Source organism: Struthio camelus, chromosome 3, assembly GCF_040807025.1.
Source record: "Struthio camelus isolate bStrCam1 chromosome 3, bStrCam1.hap1, whole genome shotgun sequence".
NCBI classification, from domain to species: Eukaryota; Metazoa; Chordata; class Aves; order Struthioniformes; family Struthionidae; genus Struthio; species Struthio camelus.
In genome coordinates, this window is record NC_090944.1 from 22,924,272 (window position 1) to 22,947,843 (window position 23,572).

The following is a 23,572-nucleotide window of genomic DNA, read 5'->3' on the forward strand; positions in this document are numbered from 1 at the left end:
GAGTTGAAAGGCAGAGTTCCCACTGCATTTGAACACACTCCATTAAAAAGGAAAATATGCTTGACAAGTGGCACCAACAGGTCAAAAGAAAATAAAAGTCAGTTTCATTCGCAGAAGATTGTAAAATTTTAGATGAACAGGCTTACAGCATGACCTTGTAAATATACCTCCTAAGCCTTCTTAGCTCACAGGTCTAGCTTCTCAATCGTACAGAAGATACCAGCTGAGTGTTCTTAAACGGCACCTCAGACCTTCAAAAGAATATTGTTCACAATTGAAACTTAGTTAAATATGCACAATTTTATTTATTGAAGAGATTAGGACAAAAACATTAAACCAAATACATGACAAAGCACCAGAGGCAGTAAAACCCCACCATGCACATCACCAATCTTTCCTCCTATAAGGTACTTATTAAAAAAAAAAAAAAAAAAAAAAAGTCCTTCTTGACACAGCACCATCTTCAGAGTGTAAAAACTTTACTCCTTTATATTCTTAGTTACCAAAATAGAACCAAGGCAGGTCAGCTGCAGCTAGCTTTGTCTCTTGATAAAGAACTGTGAAACATCCTCTTGAGAGTGGGACCATAACTTTCCTGCAGGGCAGGCAAATAGCATCCATACGTCAAATGCCAAGTAGCTGTACGCACATGCCACATACTATAATTAAGCACAAATTCAAGTAACATTTACATACTACAGAGTCCACATGTACCTACCCAAAAAACATGACCACTTCACAAAACGTATACAGGCAGTAATATCAGAACAACTGAGGTACTGGAAACACAAATATTTATGCCAAGAGATTTCAATATCATACAGCAATATAAAAGCAGTAATAAAAACATTTGCCAGTCTAAATCAAATAAAAGCTATCTAGAAAAAAAAGCTAAATAAAAAGTTATTTAGGGACAGAAATACCTGAACAGAAAAGAAGTGTGTTAACTACAGCATGTAACATGTCATCCCAAGTCAACCCGTAATTGAAGTACTGGCTTAATACATCACTACTGTGACATTTTCTTCAATAAATAGAATAAGTCTTGACAATACAAAAGGTGCATATTACTGTGTATGTTTCAAGAGGAATATCTAATATAAATGTTCAGCTTATTAATACCCTCTTACTTCTCATTCTGGACATAAACAAAAATCAAACCCAAACAATTCTTTTCCCAAGTTGAGAGGAATTCAAAGGAAAAAAAAAAAAACAAAAAAACCTCCAAAACACAATACTCTTCTTCAATAATAAAGAGCCCTCTATTTACATGTGGGCAAGTCAGTTAAAGAAGAGATCGGTTCTCAGATAAAGACCAGGGCTTTCTGCCCTCTCTAGTTATATACGTGCAGCATGGCAGATATGGAAGCCAGTATCTCATATCTTTAAAAAAAATTATATAATTTTCTTCTTTTTTCTATTATAGCAGTAATGCATCTGGAAGTTCGAGTTATAATAGCTTCCTGCAACAAACCATTTGACACAAAACAGAACAGCTTGTTAAATGACAGTTACTTCCCCTTAAGGGAACAAAGCATTAAAATGTCATTTCCTGACAAGAATATTAAGTAGTTTATTTAGAAGAAATGAGTTGAAAATAGCTATCAAGAGACATGAACTGAAATTTTGTTTGTTTTTAGCACCCACTTTTCATGTCCGTCTTTGTGCACCTAATTTTTTCTTAAATTAATCCCATTAATTATTAGACATCCGATTAAAAAAAAAATGTTAGCCAATTGTACTTTCCCTGAATAATGGCTGAAGTTAAATATCTAACAGTGCGATGCCAAGATGTGAGTTGAGGCAAAAAAGTTTCTATTTGTTGTGAGTTACAACTATTTTTAATGGAACAGAAACAGGAGTGATACAGCTGCACCAGAATTGGCATGTGCAGTCTCCTTGGCTCCGAAAAGGTGAGAAGCTACAATTGCTCCATGCTGCCTTTTTCCCTCCAAATCAATCTAACCTGATAGCAAGCTCCCCCCCCACCCCCCACCCCAATCTGTCCCCATGCTACATTTGTTATATTAGCTCCTTGTGGAGATTCCTTCTCAATCCAAGGATCTCCAAGTGTCTTTTGCTACCAAGCTAGGCTGATGCAGGATGTGATTTAACACGGTCAGGAAGGGCTCCTTCATGTGTCCATCTCCAGGTCGTGTACCTTCTGAACACCAGTCTTTGTGCTCAGTTAAAGAATGGGTCCAAGTCTTCTTCCATGTTGACATCAGGCACCAGCTGATCTGATACTTCCTTAGCACCATATCCTGAATTCGATACATTAAAATCTGTAGAAAACCATGGATGGTCCAGAATTTCCTGTGAAGTCAGCCTTTCCGATGGCTCCCGACGCAGTATGCTACGTATGAGGCATTTTGCCTTGGGGGATAGAGTTTCTGGAATGTTAAATTGCCCACGACGGATCTTGCTGAAGAGGGAACTAGGCTCAATGTCATGGAAAGGATAGCGTCCAACTAGCATGGTATAAAGCATGACACCTAGACTCCATACGTCCGCTGCTTTGCCAGAGTAGCTGCCATTTGTGTTCAAGATCTCTGGACTCACGTAGGCTGGGCATCCATGCTTATCAGAAAGAGAGTCATCATTTCCTCTTAAAATATAAGCATCTTCTAGGCTTTCCAATTTCACTCTAGTCCTGTGGGCAAAAGAAAATACAAACAAACAGGGTAAGTGAACATTAAAACACAAATTCCAAGCCACTACAGTTACATGATTATAATAATAATACTCTATGAAATTCAACAGCTGCAGAACTACCTCAGTTTAAATTCACACTCACGGTACTTAAGCTATAAACAACTGAGATTGCCAGTTAGAGACATTAAGATGGACATGTAGAGAATAAGCACGCGTATTGCCATACATAAAGCTGCCAGATTTCAATTACAGTTATGTCCAGTAAGCTCACTAGTAAGATCTTAAAAGAAAGTAAGAGTAATTGCCATATTCCTTGGTGTTGCAAATGGAAAAAAAAAAAAAAAACCTGCAAATTTCAGTACATTTCTCTTTCAATTTCCAGGCAATTCTAGCATTCTAATTTGGACAATATTTCAAACATATTTGGTTTTTTGTTGTTGTTTTTTTGGCTAGGTACTGTTTAACACCTTCTTCAGTATCCACCCTACAACTTAGGAACTTTAGACTTCAGGATAATTGTGGCACTGATCCTTCTTCTTTCAGTACCAGAATTTCATATTATGTGGGTTATGTCAGTATTTTAACCTGCAGAGGGCAAATAACCATTTTTTGGGAGTCTGCACAAGTCCTCCTGGGGCTTGCAGTGTACTGACAGGAATGTTTTATTCTAGATTGCAAACTCTTTTTGCCTAAAAAGCACTGTGAACTTCTCATTGCACTGCAGTAATTATCTTTGCAACAGAATTTCTTCACTTACATACAGCACACAGGAGTGAGAGAAAAAAATGAAGACGCCAAAGTTGCTTGTCATAGCACTGTATTAACACAACCTTTCTTTCCTTTTAATTCTGACTGCAAGCACCTGTAACTAATATTTTAAAATCTGTCCCTTCTAAAGGCATCCGAAAGGATTACCAATTATCCCTTAGGCTATTTGCCAGGAATGGCTGGCTTTAAGAGCAGAATCAGTACAGTGCAACAGAATTTGTGCAGTGCATCTGGATGGAAGAGTGACCTAGCAGCAGTGCACTTTCCAGGCAAACAGCTCAGGGACCATAACTCAACTTTGAGCATTATTGTCCTGGTCTCACCACCTCATTGGACTGCACGATCACTCTTAGCCCCATGTCAGGGCCATATTCTGATACTGGTACTTTCATAGAGAGGGAATGAATTTCACCCCAGAAAGCAAAACTCATGGCTCTCAACTAAATCACATCATTTAACAGGCATCAGAACAGACAAGGAGAGCCCTGTTTCTTAAATGTTTACTGAAGGCAACATTGCTTGGGCTTGAGTTGCAAGAGACAGCTGGACCGGCTTTGGCTTCAGACTTGGTTCCAGTGCAGCGCAGTGCTATCTTCTTTGAACCAACAGAAGAGCATTTTACTCCGTGGAGTACTCCAGAGGCAACTGTGCCATAAACTCTCATAATGACACTTGGACCTTTTCAACAGCTAGAGACGTTTACTAGCAGAGGTGAAAGCCTCTTTGGCAACATGCCTCAAATCAGGAAGTCATAAATACAGAATTCAGAATACCTGGCTCCCAACTGCCCTGTGTCAAGGCAGCTCATTCTCTCATTAAATAGGGCAGTGTTTTCTCCTCCCATGCAGATGCTGATGCGGTTTGTGCAACACACCTGCTTCCTGATTAATTACCCATTGCCAGCCTAACGGCACGGCACTTCTCCTGGCGATGGGCAACCACTCGTTAGCACTCAAGCAATACTTTACAGCAGCAATACCTCACACAGGAAGCTGGCTGCAAGGAGAAACTAGCTACAGCTACAAAGATCACAGCAATTTCCTTCTGTCCGCAGCTCACAGCCCGAATAGAGAGACAGAGCGGGGAGAGCCCTTCCAGGATGCTCAGGGCAGCCTCCTCCCCGTGCCTGCACGGTACAGAGAGAGCAGCAAGAAGTGCTCACCGAGAAATCACTGCGCAGGGCCGAGAACAGCGAGGAGGAAAGGAAAGGGAAGGCAGAGACATGAGCTGCGGTTCCATTTGCATCGCCCACCTCAGTTTTTCCATAGAGAAGTATGCGTAGCAATAAACCGGTGAGGCCAGCTACTCAAACATGCATTAAGTCACTAAACTGCCAGACAGGAAGGCATCGACTCCCTCGTGCTAGCTAACAGAAGTGGAACACGCACACCAGGAATGGGGAAGAGTATGCTATTTATAAACAACTTACAGGAGGGAATTCACCCCCACATGCTCTCTTACCATCGGCGTGTCAACAGCCCAGGGAAGTGCTGTTTACGCTCCTATCCTTTTTTGTTTTTTTTTTTTTTTTTTACATTTCCAAGAGCTGCCACAGAATTTAAAGGGAGAAACAGTTCACCGAGAAGCTTTTATATTGAAGAAAAAATTTTAAATGCCCAAATCTCTTATTTTCTATAACCCACGTGGCACAAAACTGAAAAGAGCAGACTGCAAAGCCTGCTCTTGTCAGAAATAAAAATGCTCAGTACTCATCTTTTTCAATATATAATAAAACAGAAGCAGCATACCAACACCTCACTCCAACCCTGACCTCCACGCAGGGTGCTGCAGACTGCAGCCCTGCACATGCTACAGCGGGTTTTGTTTAAGCGAGTAAATGGAACAACAGCTGGCCATTCGCTGCCTGCTCCTTCATAAGCTGCGGCAAAATGAAGCAACCACTCAACCAGGTTTTTCATCCTGCTGAGCTGACAGGGTTTGCAGAAACAAAAGGTCCCAAATGAAACAAAAAACGCAACCTTCAGCCTTCCTTCTCCCTTGTCTCCAGCCCTCAAAACCTCAACACCTTTCTGTATAAGATAAAAGCAAAGACACGGCCCCTTTGCTGCAGGGCCCTGGCTCCAGCGCAGGGGTGGTTGCTGGGCACGCCACTCAAAGCGGACGCATTCCCCCTCTCCTAAGCAGGCGCCTGCCAGCTACGCAGCCCCCACGTTACGACCTTCCTTTCGTCTTTGTACCACCACAAGCATCTCAGACGCTCCGATTTTCTTTTTGGACATTGCGCTGGTTTGCAGAAGGTGACAGCGCAGGTTTTCAGTGATGAGAAGGAGCGAGGAAACCGGTCCTATCGCACAGCCGCTCACCCTCTTTCGGCAGAGCCGACAGGCAGAAGTGCCCAGCAGCTCTGGCGAACAAAGGCCCTCATTCAGTCTGCCCTGTTGTCTTCGGCAGATCCAGCACCTGGGATGGGGGAAGCTCATTCCAGTCTACCTTCTCCTAAGTGACAGATGTCTTTAAATACCTCACTTTCATATAGAGATTACAATCCTCCCCTTGAACACTGTCTTCAGTGTAATATGCCAGTGTAAACTGTACATCTCTGCCATTATTTTATTTATTTTTCTTTTGCACTGTTTTTCAGGCAGGTCGAAAGGAGCAGCCTGGCTCAGGAGCTGCTGTTTCCCTGTGCACAGCTCCCCATCTGCAAGAAACAGCTATCCCTGGCTTCCAGCTCCGGCTGGCCGCCTTTTCCTCCACATTTCAAGCATTGCTTAAAAGAGCTCTGTTTTCAGTAGCTCTGGGGAGGACTTTGTTTTCTTTGTTGTTTGTTTGTTTGTTTTTGGTGGTGGTGAGAGGGAGAGAGGACAGGAAAGAAGGAGGCCTAAACACACGCAGACACCCTGGAAGAAAAGCAATCTCTACCCCCCCCCCCCTTCCCTTGGAGGAAGCTCGGAAGTTTAATTGCCAAGGGAAAAAAATTAAAAATAAAAAAAGCTTCCCAAAACCACCATCAACAAACAGACCTTCAAAATTGCAAGTAATTTCTGAAAATACAGAACCTCTGCAGCAAAGGGTGGGAAGTGCACCCGATTGCAGAGTAAACAGACAACCCTAAAGTCGACACTTGGCAGGCAAGGGACAGACTCAAAACCAAACACTGAAACGTGAAATCACGATCAGCTTTGAAATGCTTCCCATCACAGAGCAGAAAAAGGACAAACAAGAAATCTTTTTTTTTTTTTAAAGTCACATTTCGAAAAAAACCTCTGATTCTCTACATAAATGTACTCACACTGGTCAACTGAAGGACCCCCACAAGAGAAAAAACTTTTCCAAAAGCATCAGCATTTCAGTTCTACCATTCAAATGGTTGCAACAAAATTAATCCCTAAAGTTCAAACGTAAGCTACTGCCAAAGCCGGATGAGAATCACTTTGTACACATACTGCAGCACAACAAAGACTTTTGTCAAGGCTTACGTAATTACAGTACATAATTTCAAGTTTTAATGCAGACACTGAATAAGCACTTGGAAAAAGAGCATTATGCATCTATCAGATCATTGATAAAACACTGCATTAGTCTAATGCATTAAAAAAAACCCTACAACCCTGAATCATGGCTATTTAAAAAGGGGAAGCTATTCTGCCTGTGAATGCTTTCCCATTACTGGTGAATGAAACCACAGAAGTGCAATCAGAGGGCAGCAGCAGCACTCAGACGGGAAATGCGTCTTTGTCCCCATAGAAACCGTCAGGGAAACCCATGAAAAACAATACGACTCTGAATTTCTTATCAATATGCCATTCATTACTTGACTGCATTCAGACTTTGCTCTTCAGCAATGTAACAAAACCTAATCAATTAAATGTCTTCTAGAAGATTCTTCAATGTAACCTCCTGAGTTAGCAGCACCCGTTTCTGACGGACAGCTTTCTTGCACACCCTACATTTTTTTCCAGAGTGATTCACATTATTCCTCCCTGCCGAGCTTAGAGGTTACCAGCAAATTACTACACTGCCTTTTACCACAGAAGGCAGGGCCCCAGGAACCCTGCATCCACACTCCAGCTCCACTCTTATTCTCCAAAAGCAAACACAATTTCCATGCCTGAATCAGTGGAATTACTCAGAGCGCACTAAGCTCATTCCTACCATGAGGCAGGAAAAGGGAAAAAAAAAAAAAAAAAAAAAAAAAAGAAGAAGAAGGAACATTTAAAGCAGAAATACTAACTGAAGCTCCAAGTGTTTCTGAGGAAAATATCTCCACTGCACTGAATAAACAGTCAGCAGTAAAGGAGTCCAGGCTTGAATTAGAGCAGTTGCTTTGTGTCTGTCCCCAAAGCCATCTGTACAAAAAACAACACCTGAACTACAGCTGAGCAACTGTTACCGTTTTAGGACTGCTTTAACTGCGAACTGGACCAGCAATCCCAGTCCAGCATCCTCCCTCCGACGGGGGCCATAGGAGCTGCCCCACAAGATGAAAGGCACCATCCTGTATCAGGCACGACAGGTACGCTGCTCACCTGGGCAGTGTCAAAACAGGATGATCCAGATGTACAGATTTTATATTGCAGCCCCGTATCTCCAGAGACCAGAAAATAACTTTCATTGTCATCCAAATTGCCATTTTATTGACATGACTGCAGGCAAATATAAAATGGCAACTTCTGGAGGGAAGAGCGCCTCACAGTATTCCCCTCTAAGTTAGGCCACACATAAATATGAAGGCACCCAAGCAGTGTTATCTCATATTTCAGCATCATGCTGACGGAGGACACGATAGTCATTCCCTAGGTGGAAGCACTCAAGCCATCAGCAGGAACTGTTACTACCCAAGAGATCAGGGATTGCTCCTGTGTGGCTAATAACTTACAGGTCATTTAATCAAGGTCAGTCACTAGCACCCCTCATAAAGGCGAGACAAGCACAAACGCAATTACGCCATCAGACTCATGAGGAAGGAAAAAACACAAAAGGGAAGCTCAGCACTGGAAACGATCCTCTTTTGCTAATTGATTATTTTAACTATGGGAACCTCTCCTAAATAATGCAGAAGTATGCTGCCTTCACAGAGCCCGTGAAATGGGTAAGTCTGCTAAGGAAATACCGCACAGATGATTTGTAGCTTGGTGCAAAGGATCATCCTGAACTAAGAACTCCCCTATCTCCTTCGGGGGCAGGGAGGCACAGAAGATCAGAGGGGAAATGTTGTGCCATCAATTTAAATCCTGCTCCTTTCACTGTAAGATCCCTTCCAGTGCGTAACAGCACATAGCCTGGGAGTTCACCGCACCACAGCCTACGCAACTTCAGCGAAAAAACCTGCACAAAGGCTGTCAGACAAACAGCCTCTTGCATAATAAAACAGGCTCAAGGATATGTTTCAAAAGGCAACTGGGACTTGCAGGCAGCAAAGGTTCACAGGATGAACCTTGCTCCTAAGGGAAGATTCCCTCACTGTTACTTCCGTGGAATGAGGAAGCCTGTAAAAATTATATATCCCCACCCTTCCTCAGAAGGGATCCTGCCAGTGCCCTCATGCCTTCCCTGCCCCCTCCCCCGGCATGATCCAGAAGCTTAGGGCCTTTAACTTGGCTTGAGTTGGCACTTTTCTACAGATTACCACTAAAAAACACACCAAGAAAAAAAATACACTTCATACACCTCCAGGTAGGGCTGGGACCCCAAAGACCTCAGCCTCACAACATTTGAACAGGATTGCTGGGAACAGCCCATCCTGTATGCCACGTACTTAATTTCCTCCATGCCCTTATTGCTTAAGGACATTACATGCTCCAAAATAATGGGTGTGCATGTGGTGTGGGGGGAGGGCAAGGACTATCAAATCCACTGAAGACCCTTTCACTGAGGCCTCAGTTACAACACTGTGAGAAGTCCATTACTTGATAAGCTCCAGGCTCACAACTGCTACTTCATCTCACTTTTGTCTTTCTACATTCACATTAAAAGTCACAGTTTTAAAAGGCTCTGCTGTCAACTATAGGCAATGTTCACCACGCCCTCCAGGTCTTCCCCCCCCCCCCCCCCCCCCCCCCGTGATGCATAGTAAAGCTCCGCAGCGAAAGGAGGCTAACATCTCATTTGGTTAACATACTTGCATACAACAGGGGGGGAAAAAAAAAAAAAACCCTCAAAGCCCTACATTTTCCAAGTCTGGTGCTAGGTATGACTGCTAAGCAAGCAGCCTGTGGTGACTGCTCAGCACCTCTAAGATAAAGGAGTCCCCTTATTTCTCAACTCAATTTGGAAACCTTTGGCTTAGACGCCTATAACCTGTCTGCAAGCAACAAACATCAACTAAAAAGTAGGTGCTTAAGACTAAGCATGCTCCAGGTTGGCTCTTGTTTACAGACTCTCCTCCTTTCCTTCCCCTCCCAAGCCTGAAGTAATCTCACAGTGTGATAATGAGGACAATTAAAAGAAAAGGTAATAGAAAGAGAAGTTCACCATGACAGTCCATTGCAAGTGCTACTCCTGCTAGCTGGGTTTGCTTTCCCCTGCTCCTGGTCCCAGCTCAGAATTAAGGAGGCTTCCTCAGTCTCAGCTCAAAAATAAATACGGAATATTTTTGCACTGACTCTAGAGAAGGAAGTTTTCAAGTCTTCAAAACGACCAGCTGTTGAACTCCTGGCACGTAAGATGTCTTTTGAGACATCTACTTCCAGGCACTGCAGAGTACTCATCTTCTTAGGGACCAAAACCGTGATAGGCATCTCATGACAGGTATCCAAATATGCCAGTCACACCTGGCAATACAGCCAACACGTAACACACAGCATTCAGAGGCACCTTTCCAAAAGTCATACAAGAGTCCAGAGAGCGAGCGTGCAGTCCACAGGGAGAGAAAAACGTGACAACCACCACAAAAAGAGCCTGCCAGAAAGCCAGCGACTGCAAGAACATGACCAGCTCCAATTCAAACAAAGTGCTGAGCAGTCGTCAGAAGTGCAGCGTTCGTTCGGGCATTTGCCCACATAAACCACGTCTGCATGCTGCAAGGGAGGTCAGTGGGTGAATGCCTGGCCCAGGGAAGCTGGCAGGAGACAACCTGCAGCAACAGCAGCTCACTGTAAAGCCTCGAACTATGCGCCAAATGCCAAAAGGCAGCAGGGTCCACGGGCAGAACCTACTGGAAACTTCAGATACCCTCAAACGGCGCTAAGGCAAAGGCTCTTCCCACTCATGGTCTTCCTGAAGGGCCCAGACCTGACTCCACGTCTGTTTGGAGCTCCCGAGGCCAGCTCACCAACAGCAAACCTCTTCCCCCAGCTTTTCCTTTCTTTTATGACCTTAGGCACAGCATTTAACCTCCATGACTGCATACGCCCTCAGGAGGGGATTTAAGCGCTTCACAGGGATGGCCTGATGCTCCGCATCTGCAGATAGCCTCCTGCGCTCCACTGGGAAGGGGACTGCATCCGTAATAACCAAAATGCATTACTCCCTGGAACGCTGTAATCAAAAAGCAGGCTTAGCGGCCAAAACCACATGAAGGCAAAAGGGAGCATGAACCTTTCTGCGGAAAACAGTTGCGTAACTGTTTCATTTTCTATCTGAAGTTTGACATAAGAGGTTTGCTGCCTGGAAAGAAACTCCCCTTCCTTCCTATATTCTAGTAAGATACAAAATAATAGTAATAATGTCTGGGTTGAAATCTAATCTATGCTTAGACTGTCCACTATTAAAGTTATGCTATTAGATGCTGTGGCATCTTTCCTTTCCATTCAGGGTCACAGGGAATGACAGATCAGATGACTGGCTTTGTTTGTTCATCTTTTGGTATTTTAAGAGCGGTCCTGTCTTATTTAACTTCCTTTCACTTTTAGGACTCTTTCTAGGATTTGGGCAACAGGGAAAGCATTAACTTATCTGTTCTCTATTGAATTTTAAGTAAAATAGCAAGCTCTAACACCATGGGAAAAGTCAGCTGACTGTTATACAATTTGACAAATACATAGGGGAGAAAACCTGCTACTAACTAGAAGAGAAAATGTCTACTCGGAATGAGGTTGGTATATACGTGCTGTGTTTTTTGTGGGATCAGGTTTGTATTATCAGGATTGCAAACAACAGAACTAGGTCACTTTAAAGCATCATCCACTCAAAGATGAGAAATTCTAGAGGAAAAAAAAGAAAGGAAAAAATTTGAAGAGCATCAAATAAATATGTCATGCTAACACAGGCTTTCTAAATTAGTGCATTGCACTAGCTGCATTCCCCTGGTGCAGAGCAAAAAGTGTCAAATTATTGTTATTGACTCCCACTTGCCTACTATTTCTCATATTTACTCAAAGAATAAGGGGGAATTACAATATCTAAGGTATCAAAATTATTTTAATTTTCCCCTCAACAAGTATGAAGAATGTACAAGGTCTTTAAGCTTCAAATACTACGACAGCCAATATTTTAATATAATTAAAGGCTTAAAAATGCACTAAATAAATTAATAATTCCCTGACAGCAGAAATGTTCTTGTATTAAGAAAAGCCATTGGAATAAGCAACACAGAAATGCTTGATTTAGTTCTGAGATCTTGGAGGTGGCTCTTTCTCAAAGCATCTGCTGTATATCAGACTGATGAATTGCTTTATTAGTAACACTGTGTAGTGCTATTTTTAGCACAACCCCAAAAGCCCTGCCCATTCTGCAACATCGTTATGGGACACCAGCTAGGCGAAGGGCACAGTTGCTCTGCCCAAGGGCCTGTTATGAGGACATATTGTACAAGGAAAACTGTAAATACCATATGACATGAACACAGTAAAAATAATCAAAACCAAGAGCCCCACAAACATGAACAGCAATATTGACCTGGCTTAATATCTAGGCCAAAAAAAAAAAAAGTGATGTGCAATGATACAGAAAACATGCAAAAGCTCGTGTTTTATCCTAGCTATCTCCAGTGTTTTGGATTCCATTTTATTTAGAAGTTCAAGGATCCATCTTTTAAGTATGCAAGAATCTTATAGGTCCCTTAAAAAGTCTAGTGAGCCCCAACATGGCAATTAAGTGTTGTTTTCCATATTCTTAGTAGTCTGAGAGTCACTGCTCTCATTTACTGGCGGTGCTGCTTGCCAACCCAGTCTCACAAGACGTTTCCTGCTATGCTTTAACATCTTAGAAGTTGTGCTGCATCAGGATCAGGTGCAGGTTTAAGAAGCTTAACTTTGAAATTTCACTACTAAAGCACTAGCTATTTCACCTGTGGTTTAAGAATGGAAAAAAACCACCAACAAAACCCCTCGAAAATATAACTATCCAACACTAGGTAAAACAAAAGGAAAGGAAAATTATTAGAAACCTAAGGTGTTTGGCAACTGCACACATTTCATGGAATGCAATTTACATTATCTCCAAAATTTCTGCAGTTCTGGATTAAAAGAAGCTAAAGTACCTTAAAGCACAGATGGATTATTTTGTTTTGTTTCCACACTGAGGAATTTTGGATTAGGAGCTGATTTCATTTTAAGCACTGATATGTTTGCATATGTGCAATAGTAAGACGTAACACACCACCACAGTATAGCTTTGATTTAGCAGATTAAGAGAATGACATTAGTAAAATGAAGACCCCTATGAAGCGCTCAGCACCACCAGCCTCCAATTTTTTTTTTTTTTTAAATCATCTTCTTACTTCCTGGTTCATTACAGATGAAGGCACTGGAATGAAGGCACTGCCATTTGCAACATTCAAAATCACATGCATTCTTAGCAGTGACATTAGTAGAAGCAAAGAGCACTCACGAAACTGTTAGATCAAGATCTTGAATCTTTATAAATTCCAGCTGTAGTTTAGTAACAATAACAAGGTAAAAAAGAGCTTCCATAGTGTATGTACACGTCTAAAATTCCAGGAGCCATGACTCAATAACAGCCTACCAAGATATCACTAGGGTCAAAGGAAGGAATATGAACTAAGATATACTTTGATTTAAAAAAAAAAAAAAAAATGCTGCTTTCATATCTCTTTTACATGCTCTCTGGCTCCTGCAGTCCGTCTTGCAGCTCTCAACTAAGAACTGACAAATAAAAAGAAAAAAAAAAAGTTTTCCATTGTGTGTTACCCACATGATAGATTTCCAGTCTTTTCTGCTAGCAAGATAAAACTCGGGTAGTCATCAAAAAGAGAAAGTTTCAAAGCAATGTGTAGTAAAGGTGAACTGCAAAAATACCCCAGAATTGAAGGAAGTTATGAAAAGAACTCCTGGAAAAGAGCTCCACTGAAGAACAGGAGGCAAACAGCAGTGGAGTTCACATACATTTCTCAAAACACCATTTTCACCTCTTTTCTTCCTCCTTGGCTCATTACAGGTATCAAAGAGCAATACAGCTTGCAAGATCCAGATCACAGGTGCTCCCACAGACTGCCGGTTTCGGAAGCGCAGCTTGCTCAGCACTAGCAGCCCGGTGAGCGGCGGGAGCTCAGAGCAACATACAAACACCTCCATGAACCCAGAGGAACCAGAGAGGGTTTGCAGCATAAACGCAGCAGCAGATTGAAAGTGATGACTGATTACAGTCTGATGAGCAGAGCATGCAAAGAGAGACAGTCGCTGCTTGGTTCTTCCACTTCCATCTTGTGCTGGTTCACCTCAAGTGCATTGCCATTTACTTATCAGAGAAATTACAATACCTTCCTCCTTACAGATCAACATTAGTTCCAGAAGAAAACCGCATTATGACTATCTTAAAAATAACCAGCAAATCATATCTGACCTTTAAGGTGCAGCACTTTATAATTAGAAGCACTGTTCAAAAGTGAGTAACTGTGTGATTTTGCAGACTACAGTTAATATTAAAAACATTCATAAAAGTAAACAGTGCTATTATGGTACCTACTACTCTTCTTGGGTGGCTAAACGCTTTTGGCCTCGTGATGCACTCAGCTCTTAGTATGCAACTGGGTGGGAGTTCAAAAGTATCCAGTGCGGGCCTACATCTCTTCTCATGACAGTGCTCTTAACTCCCACCGACTTAGAGCAGAAAGATCCCTAGTGTTTTTTCAAGTCGTGCCCTTCAAATAAGACCACCAAAGTTTACATCTATTCCATGAGAAATGGGTTTTGACGTGTAGCAATTAGGACATTTATCAGCTACAATAGAAAGCAATCTTTCCCTCAACTATTTTGTACAAGTTTCCTCGTCATCCACACCAAAGGTGCTATAATGGTGTTTGGTTATTAAACTCAGAGTAAAAGTTGTGAAAGTTCAGCTTACGTATTTCTGTTTTTCATTTCTCTCTGAATGGACATTCAGTTAGTTTCAGTTTGGGCTTTTTCATTTGAAGAAGAGGAAAGGACAGTCATATATTTGGGACTGTGGTAGAAAAATAGGAAATAGCTATTCGCCTTGCAGAGAATTGTCTGAACTGAAGTAAGAAGTGAAAAGATCGTCTTTTATTTTACAGTTTGAAAGGAGATTGAAAGGAGAAGGTTCATTTTGCAAAACTGAACTTTGAACAAAATTTAAATAGACAACATTTCAAACTAGACAGATGGTTGTCATTTTTATTTTAAGGTCAGAAATGTCCCTTTAATGACCAAATTGTGTACTGGTTTTTCGCATGCTCAGGGATACGAATACAATTCTTGTACTCTCATGGACCTACTGAGCCTCTAGACAACTGATGCGTCTCTGCTGTTGCTTATAGCTTCCCCAAGCAGCCTCAAAAATGAATTAAAACGCATTGCTTATTTTTAAAGGAAGCTCTCCAGAACATCAATTTCACCCTGCAGCAGTTTAAACGACCTTTCAGACAATTTATAGGCTTGAACTAAAAGGGGAAAAAAATAGCTCCCCATCCTCTACCAAGCCACGAAGAAGCAAAAAGGCAGGCTGTGCCCCGTTTCAGTTGTTTTTCTGAAGGTCATCTTCCCATTTAATCCCTCTGTGGAAGCCTGACATCACTCTGGCAGTGTTCATTACTCTGGTGCTGTACATGGAAGTTGCAAGTGAATGTATGGTGTAATATAATAAATGACAACCGGTAACCACAAGGAAAGAGATGCAAAGTTTCCATTGCTTCAGCAGTTTAGTTATGGCTCAGCATCAGGAACAGCACCTCAACAGTTCACAAAGAGCATCCAGACTTACTCCTTTCCCTGTCCCCCCCAAATCGTTTGCTGCCAATGACTGAAAGAGGTGCATGTCTGGGGAGGAAAGGGGAAAAAAATAAGGGTATTTCCCCAAGCACAACAGCTCGCTGATACTAAAAACAGGCTACCCACCTAGCAGTGCAGTTTCTAGCCTTACTGTGATTACTGGCCACTGAACCCAGAAGCAACCTTCAGACCTCAGACCCTTCCAGCTCCTGCCTTTAAACATCAGCTGTATTTATGTTAACAGACCTCTTGCACCAGAAACCTATGCAGAGGCGGTCTCTCCTCCAGGAGACACCGCCTCATCAGGAACCCTCATTAGGCTCCTTTGCACGAAGATGCAGAGCCCAGGCACAGATACAAACTGTGCTCTATACTTACGTTACTCCAAAGCCTAAGCCAGAAGATAAAACAGCACATCCACCCCATGATCCAGGTGCAGAGGAGGACAAGGAAAGTGAAACGCCCTGTGTACCACAAACTCGCAGGGAGCAGTATGGTGACAGGGAGGAACACAGCAGGCTGTAAACCTGAATCTGACATCCCCACCTGTAAAGTAAGGGAGACTCTTACCTTTCTTCATCCTTGAAAATAAACTTTCGCAGCTTGAGATCTCGCAGTACCAGTCCACCATCATGGCAGTGTGCAACAGCAGAAGCTATTTGATAGAAGAGTTTGGCTGCCTCCTCCTCTTTGAGCTTCTTGCAGGTACGAACAAACGAATGCATGTCCCCATAGCTCCTTTCAAAGAACACATATGCTTTTGTCTCCCCAAGAATTATTTCAGTAATTTGGTTGATATTTTTATGCGCAGGCAGACAAAAACATGGTGCTAATAACTCCTGGTAGCAGCCAATATCAAACACCTGCAGGAAGAGTGACAGTAAAGCCAAGGTTAGCAACATGAGGGACATCCAAGATGTGATACACCTAATTTTGTTAACTTAACCATTTCTAAGCATGCTTTATGCTGTTTCTGAAGCTGTGCTGAAGCAAACAGGATGTCAAAAGTTCAGGCACTAAAGACAAGACAAAACAGACTCTACAACCCCACGCAAGATACGCATAACTGAAGCAGGGAAGGCTAGTCTTCAAGACTTGTAGCTAATACTTTACTAACTTGTATTTTCAGTAGCTAATAGCTGATCAAATGTAGAATGTAACCCGAATTAAGATCAAAAGGCCAGTGACGCACAGAAGCGGATGCTGGCCCTCAGAAGGAAACTTGTTTCTCATCTATTTTAAGGAAATCCAAATAAACTCACAGAGAATACGGCCAGTAGCTTTCTGTTGAGAGAATCTGTCAAATTAAATGTGCTCTGACCCACAAATCTCTCTCTCTCTGTTATTAACTCATTAAAACTTTAAGTACTTTCAGGTTTAAAATGTACTTTGTCACCATTCATATTTACTTCCTGCATTTCTCTCATCTTTGACAAACAGTAAAGTTGGTTTCACTTTCAAAGTCTCGGTTTACAATGGCTATTTATGAGATCAGAAGGACAACTGGGGAAATATCCCTGCCTGCTGGAGCACTGGCTAACATCCTTCAAAAGGCAAAAACAAAACCACTCCGAACTCTCTGCGTTTCAATCAAGTGCTCCATTAAAAGCCAAGTGTCCCTTTAATAGTAAGTATGTTATCACTGATCTTATGAATGAGCTGTAAGAATTAAAAAGACTGCTGGGAAACCCAAATATAAAAAGTTACTATAATCTTCTGATGACGAATGAATCAGTATTTGAGTCAATTGAGAAATGCCCACATTCGAGGAAGAAAGACTTCATTGAGAATAACAGAAGTCAGTGTGCTGAAAGAGAATATAAGCAAAGTATTGATAGGAGTGATTTTTACTTTAATTATACCTGCTCCAGACATACTACAAAGCAAGAGATTAGCATTTCCACTAGCATCAAAATTCTATTAATATGTAACATACTCTTGGGTGTATTGCTGCTTTAGTAAAAGGAATTTAAGGTAGCCATGCCTCATTCTAGTAAACAATTAACATAAAAATGAAGAACTGGTATAGATCTTAAATCAGATGGCTTAAACTGCATTTTCTTTTAATCTTTTGTATACTAGTACTTGCACTCTAGTACTGGATATTTGTATCATCTCCAAGAAGCAACCTCCCTTGCTTTTTCTGAAGCTTTAAAAAGCTTTCAAAACTGAAAGTGCATGATACAGTTCAATGAAAATTTACCTGACGCTCCAAAACCTGAGTCATTTTGTGCTTCAGAACACAATCCTAACAAACTCCTTTCCCAGAAAAGGATCCAAAATCCAACAGATTGTGGCATCCATTTCCCCCCCCTCCCCCTGCCCCGTCCCTTTCACCCCTCTTTCCTCCCTACCCCCTACCTGTGCTGCTGTACTCCAGCACAGGCAAAAACAACCTTAGAGGCACACTGCCAAATAGATCCAACACATTTTGCAAGGGGTAGATTAGCACTGAGGCCTTCTGGTGACATGGTGAACCACAGAAGCAGAGCTGGGGTGGGGAGGGGGTGTTGCTGCAATCCCTAGCGTGTAATTCATTCCAGAGGAAAATTCATTGACATTTGGATCTCAAAACTCATAACTACTACATTGTAAGTGAATGGCTCTTCGACAGAGTGGCTGCTATAAAATAAATCTTCAGAAGGAACATTCCCGTAGCTCAAACCCTTATCCGAAAAAAGCCTTTCCAGAATTTTAACTAGATTATGCTGATATAAATTAGTTACATTCTGTGCTTTTCAGACTGTTAAGCAAGTAGGTCTGATATGTATCAGGAACTAGGTTTAAAAGGGGGGAGATGGGAAGTACTATCATATTGCTACAGTTTCAAACACCATTTATAAAGGCTTTCTTTGTGCCCCAGCGTTTAAGGTCCCTGGCCTCAATTCAGCAAATGTCCAATAAGCTGCAGTTTGATTTAGTTCTTGCTAGGAATTGGAAGTGAGATGTTACCATTGTTTGGATGCCACAGAGCCTTGAAGCAAATAACAGCATCTGTACAGGCAGTGGGTGCAGCCAAATGAATCTTGAGAATCATCAGCATGTGTCTGTTATCCAAACCAATGTTTGTGCAAGCAATCTCTAAGAGCATCTTCAATAAGATACCAGATAGCAGGTCTCTTAGCCGGAAGGCTACTTGACAAATAGTAGTCATGATACTGCAGGCTTTTTAAAGCATGCATTAAATTAAGATGAGTTTAGGACTGACAACTGCATGTTCAGAAACCAGCAATTCAAGCTAAGATTGTATTTTTGAAGCCCAGCTAGAAGCAGTGCCTCATGCATATGGAAAAACTGATATAATTCAAACATCAGGATCAGTTTAAAAACATACAGCTTAAAGGGAAGGAAAAAAAAAATAGAAGTCCACTCTTTGTGCGCTGCACTTATGCTGCTCATACTGTTATCAAAACAGTACCCTAAACCTGCAAATCAAAGGGGAAACAAAGAGCATAGCCCCCAAGTTTCTACTTGCTATGCAAGTTTACCTACAATTTCATGCAGAGCAGTAGCTTTGTGGGATCTGTTTGTTTCATGAAAAGATGCCAATGTCCTAGAGTGCAGCACTGTACTACCGCAATTGAGCGGGGCTTTCATTCTAGAAATTCTCATGTTCTGTTTCAGTTTAGTAACAAAGCATTCACTTCAGCATGCAATATCAGTCCTTTGCAAAGTCAGGAGCTCTTTTTTTTTTCCCCCTAAATAATCACACAAAGTCCTAGGCTGCCTTAACATCAGCTTTTATAACTCAATCAGAGAGTATATTTAAATCGCCCTCTGAACTCAGATCTTTATAAATAGCAAATGGGAAGAATTATTTTCACTTCCCCAGCTACATGCTAGTCCATAACTTCTTATGAATTAAGTACAGAAATATGAAATAGTCAGCAGTACTATCATTAACCCCTGGAATGTGAATATTATAACATGTCTGCTTTTCAGTTTGCAGACAGTAAGTTCAACACCAGAAATTTATCCAAGATAGCTAAATGGCACAATGCCATATTTTGAGAACAATACAAACACTGAAGCGTGTGTTGCAAGGTTGCGATCTGCTACGTCGTTATAAAAACTACTACTGGGCACTGCTTCAGTTTGCTGGGCGTAAGTCTAGCCCACTACAGACAATGAGAACTGCGAATTAGGAACAAAGGAGAATACTCCCCCAGCCCAAAAGGAGAAAAATATTCCTCGACAGGGGGGGCACACATGTGGGTTTCTTCTTCCCACAGCTCACCTTTGAATAGTAGGAGCAAACGAGGAGGCCCTGAAAAGCAGGCAGGCTACAGAGAGTGGGATAGCTATTTTGTCTGCTCTTCTAAAAAACGTAGGTGTGCAGGTTTTAGTCTTGCTCAATTGTGCAATGGGGGAGGATGCTGTTTGCAAACAACCTCCACGGTGAGAGCGCTCAGGCTGATTAATTCTTTGTGGATTTTTTAAATCACTTTTAAGACAAAGCTGACTGCAGCCTCCCCCTTCTCCATCAGCTCCCCCAACTCACAAAGAACAAGGGGCAGGAAAATAAAGGAAGCCAGCGGGTCCCAACACCTTAAAATTAGCAGGGGATTCCCTACTCCATTTTGAAAAGTGAGAGTGGGGAAGATGAGGTTCCCTCATGATCTAAACTCACGTTAAAGACCCAGTTAAAGGACGGTTCTTTCCAGAACAATATCCCTTGGGTGAGAGGCAGAACTGGCTCCAGGCCACCCTTATAACGTGGCCATTGTCTGGAGAGAGGGAAAAGTTACAGGATGCGCCTTTAATTTCCTTCTCGCTGCCTTTTGTTTTAAAACTGTTTAATAATTGAACTACACGGTCGTACTCAGCCCTCCTGTAAGACACGGGAAATCAATAGGCTACAGCACGCTAATACGAGATAATAACAACGAGGAGACGTTTTACCTTGCAAACCAGCTCCTCGGCACTGTGCAGATGTACGGCTCGGAAAACGTGGTCTCCCTCGAGAGGCTCCAACAATAAGTATTTCCCGATGCAAGAAACGCAATGCGACAAGTTCGGAGTCTCCGGCGGGCTCGGAGAGCCTAGATTCGGGCTAAAACTCTGGCTTGGCTCGATGGACCGTATGGACGAGAGCTCTTCAAAATCCTGGGTTTTATTCCGAGGTCTCCCATATCGTGCTATCGTGATAGGGGTTGACCTTTGTATGTTCATGAGTATGGAGAAGACCAACCGAAACGCCGCGCCTAACCCCTGGGGTCAGAGCAGTCCCCGGCCGTCCAGCTGCGGCTGCCTTTGTGTGGCTGCTCGGGGGCGGCGCGGGCGGGAGCGCAGCAGCGGAACGGCGAGCGGCGGCGGCCGCCGGACCAGCCTCAGCGCCGCGTCCTGGGCACAGGGAGAGAGCTTTCAGCCCCGGCTCCTTTTGTCTCCTCCAGGGCCGGAGCGGCGGCCGGGCGCGCAGCGGCGGCGGGGAGCGGCGCGCGGCGGGGCGCGGAGCGGAGCGGAGCGGCGCGGCCGGGCCTCGGCGCCCGCCGCTCCCGCGGGGCGCGCAACGCGAGCAAAAACAAAAGGTTAGGTAACGCGCTGCGCACAGGAGGGGGATCGTCCTTTCTCCCTCTCCTACGGCAAGGCAAAGCGGCGCTGCCGCGGCCGGGCTGTAGATGGCGTGTGAGCCTTGCCGCTGGGAGCGACGGCTACCCGAAAATGCCCCACGAAATAACGAGGGAGCATTTAACTCGGAGCGCTCAGCGGCAGAGCCGACAAAAGAGCACACGGCGCGGCCGCGAAGCGCTTGCGGAAAAGCCGCGGCTCGCCCCGCGCGGCCTTCGCCCCAAGGGGCAAAGCGGCAACAACCACAGGCACGCACGCACACACACACGCAGGCACAAAAATAATGTTAAAATGCCAATCAGCGTGGACACCAACCCGCGCAGGCGAAAAGAAATTGTTGCTGTTGCCGCGGCTGCTTCAGTCAAACAAAAAGTGCAGCCAAGGACAAGGAAAGATCAGTGCTTCGCACTGCCATTGCACGGCGGGATTTTTGTTTGGGGTCTTTTTGTTTCCTTCCCGGCGTTTTAATACAGTTCACACACAAAGAGAAAAAAAAAAAAAAAAAAAACAAATACTGCGACAAGGGGGGAGATGGTTTCTTAGGCAGGGTCTCGCGGTGCAAGAAGCGAAAGGCAGCGGAAGGGAAATAAACTGCAATCACTTAAAAAAAAAAAAAATTGCAGGGAGCAGATTTTTTTTCCCCCCCTCCCGGGGGTAGGACAGGGAGGAAGTAAAGGGATGGCCGCGGCGCTCCCCTTCAGCAAGGCATCGTCTCCCCCAGCGTGTATTAATAGCTACTTACGTGGCGGGGACGCTGGCTGCCTCCCGTGCCTCCCTGCCCAGTGCCGGCCGCCGCACGCCCGCACGGTGCCCAGCGCGCAGGCTGACTGCCCCGGCGCCGCCGCCGCCTCCCGGCCCGGCCCGGCCCGGCCCGGCCCGGCCCGGCCCGGCCCCGCCGCCCCGCCCCGCCCGGCCCCGCCCCGGCCGCCGCCGCCGCCGCCGCCGCCGCCGCGCTCGGGGTAAACAAGGTGAGGCGGCTCTCGGCCGCCCCCGGCGGGTGCGCGGGCACCCGGGCACCAGCGGGGCGCTCCCCACCCCGCACCTCACCTGAGCGCCGGCAGCTCCTGCTTCTCGAGGGGTTGGCCGCTTGGAGCGAGGGGGGGGGGGGTGGGGGGGGAGCTAGCGGTTAGGGGTGGGTGATTTGTGGCTTCTTTTTAATAGATCTCCGTACAAAATAAAATAAAAATCCCAAAACAAGAGTCCACCCCCCACCCCCGCCCCAGGCACGGATGCTGGGTGCGTTACATGTGCTGGCATGAGAGTTCAGGGAGGATGTGCCTTTTCTTTTTTTTTTCTTTTCTTTTTTTTTTTTTCACCTCAGTGAAGAAATCCGTTTTTCCGGGCAACGTGGGTCTCTGCGTATTTACGGGAGCAGCAGCAGTTGCTTTCCGGTGCAATCAGGTGTGTGTGTGTGGGGGGGGGGTTCTCCCAACTCCAGGCCACCCTTAATCTATCTCAAACTTTAAATGGTGCTGTGGGAAGAAGGAAAGGATAAACCCTTTTGCCCTGCACAGAGAAAACCATGAATCTGCCTGTCCCTGCCCAGCATCAATGGGGTCTGTTTAGTTTTCTTCACACACCCTCTCTTCTTTTAGTAGCAGGAATTGGGATGGATAGTTTAATGAGCAATTTCCTTGTCTTGGCCTTTGCTCCCTTGACTGGGCGTCAGTTTTGGAGCCCTTTAGAGCAAAGCAAAGCAAAACAAAAAAATGCCGAGAGAATAAGGAGGTGAGGAGAGCAGGGCTCTGTCCCATGCAGCTGCAGCCTGCCCAAGCGGGGAAGCCTTCTGCAGGGCAGGGCAATGCCAAAGGCCTGGCCATGTCCTGGCTCCCCTTTTCCCAGCTCAGTACAGGGGAGGAGCAGGAAGGGGAGGTGGGTTATTTTGGGGGGTGCAACAAATTTTTGAAGTTCAGGACTGTAGGTTTGGATGAGGCTTATTTTTCAGGGATGAGGAGAAAGGAGTCCTTAACCTGCTAATGAAATGAACCTGATAAAGAAGACTGTCCTGGAGGCACCCTCTTTGAGGTAGAGAGAATGCCTCTGAACGGGGTCCCAAAGATGCTGCAGGGATTCCTCCATCAAGGGTTGATCTCAGCAGGGGCATCCTCAGAACTGGTGTGGCAAGGGCTATTACCGTCCCCCAGCAACACTGCACCCACTTCTTTGCTCCTCCTCCGTGCTAGGAGCGTACATGCGCAGAATACAATTCTAAGAAAAATATCACTAAGGAAGGATTGTCTTGACCTTTGGTTAAGCTCAGCATGGAGCAGATGAGCCTCTGGCAACAGAGACTACTGGGATTTGGGCTCAGTGAATATCCATTAGGTAATAGGGAAGGATGAACCAAAGATCGGCAGCAACCTGTACGGTGACCTGCAGACCCAGTCTTTGCTGTCAGCCGTAAAATGGAAAGGTGCTTTCCTCCCATTCCTCAGCTATTCCCATCACCTCTGAATACCCTCTAATGCTTCAATACCATTTTTAGAAATGGG

General features: G+C 44.1%; 1 protein-coding gene across 1 annotated transcript; it reads right to left on the bottom strand.

Annotated features, from left to right (window-relative positions):
- Positions 1-281: 281 nt before the first annotated feature.
- On the bottom strand, positions 282-21,923 carry TRIB2 (tribbles pseudokinase 2). The gene is made up of 4 exons (XM_068937163.1): positions 21,823-21,923; positions 20,415-20,855; positions 16,083-16,375; positions 282-2,653 (listed from the first exon to the last, which is right to left on the bottom strand). Exons 2-4 carry the CDS (start codon positions 20,682-20,684, stop codon positions 2,185-2,187), a joined length of 1,032 nt encoding a protein of 343 aa, XP_068793264.1. The 5' UTR covers positions 20,685-20,855; positions 21,823-21,923; the 3' UTR covers positions 282-2,184.
- Positions 21,924-23,572: the final 1,649 nt, after the last annotated feature.

What these genes read in the sequence shown, in the direction of transcription:
- TRIB2 (XM_068937163.1), bottom strand. Translation starts at nt 20,684, where the DNA reads ATGAACATACAAAGGTCAACCCCTATCACGATAGCACGATATGGGAGA. An exon ending in CCGAGGAGCTGGTTTGCAAG is followed by an intron (nt 16,376 to 20,414) that starts GTAAAACGTCTC and finishes CTCTTCCTGCAG; the next exon opens with GTGTTTGATATTGGCTGCTA. An exon ending in ATTTTCAAGGATGAAGAAAG is followed by an intron (nt 2,654 to 16,082) that starts GTAAGAGTCTCC and finishes TTTTGCCCACAG; the next exon opens with GACTAGAGTGAAATTGGAAA.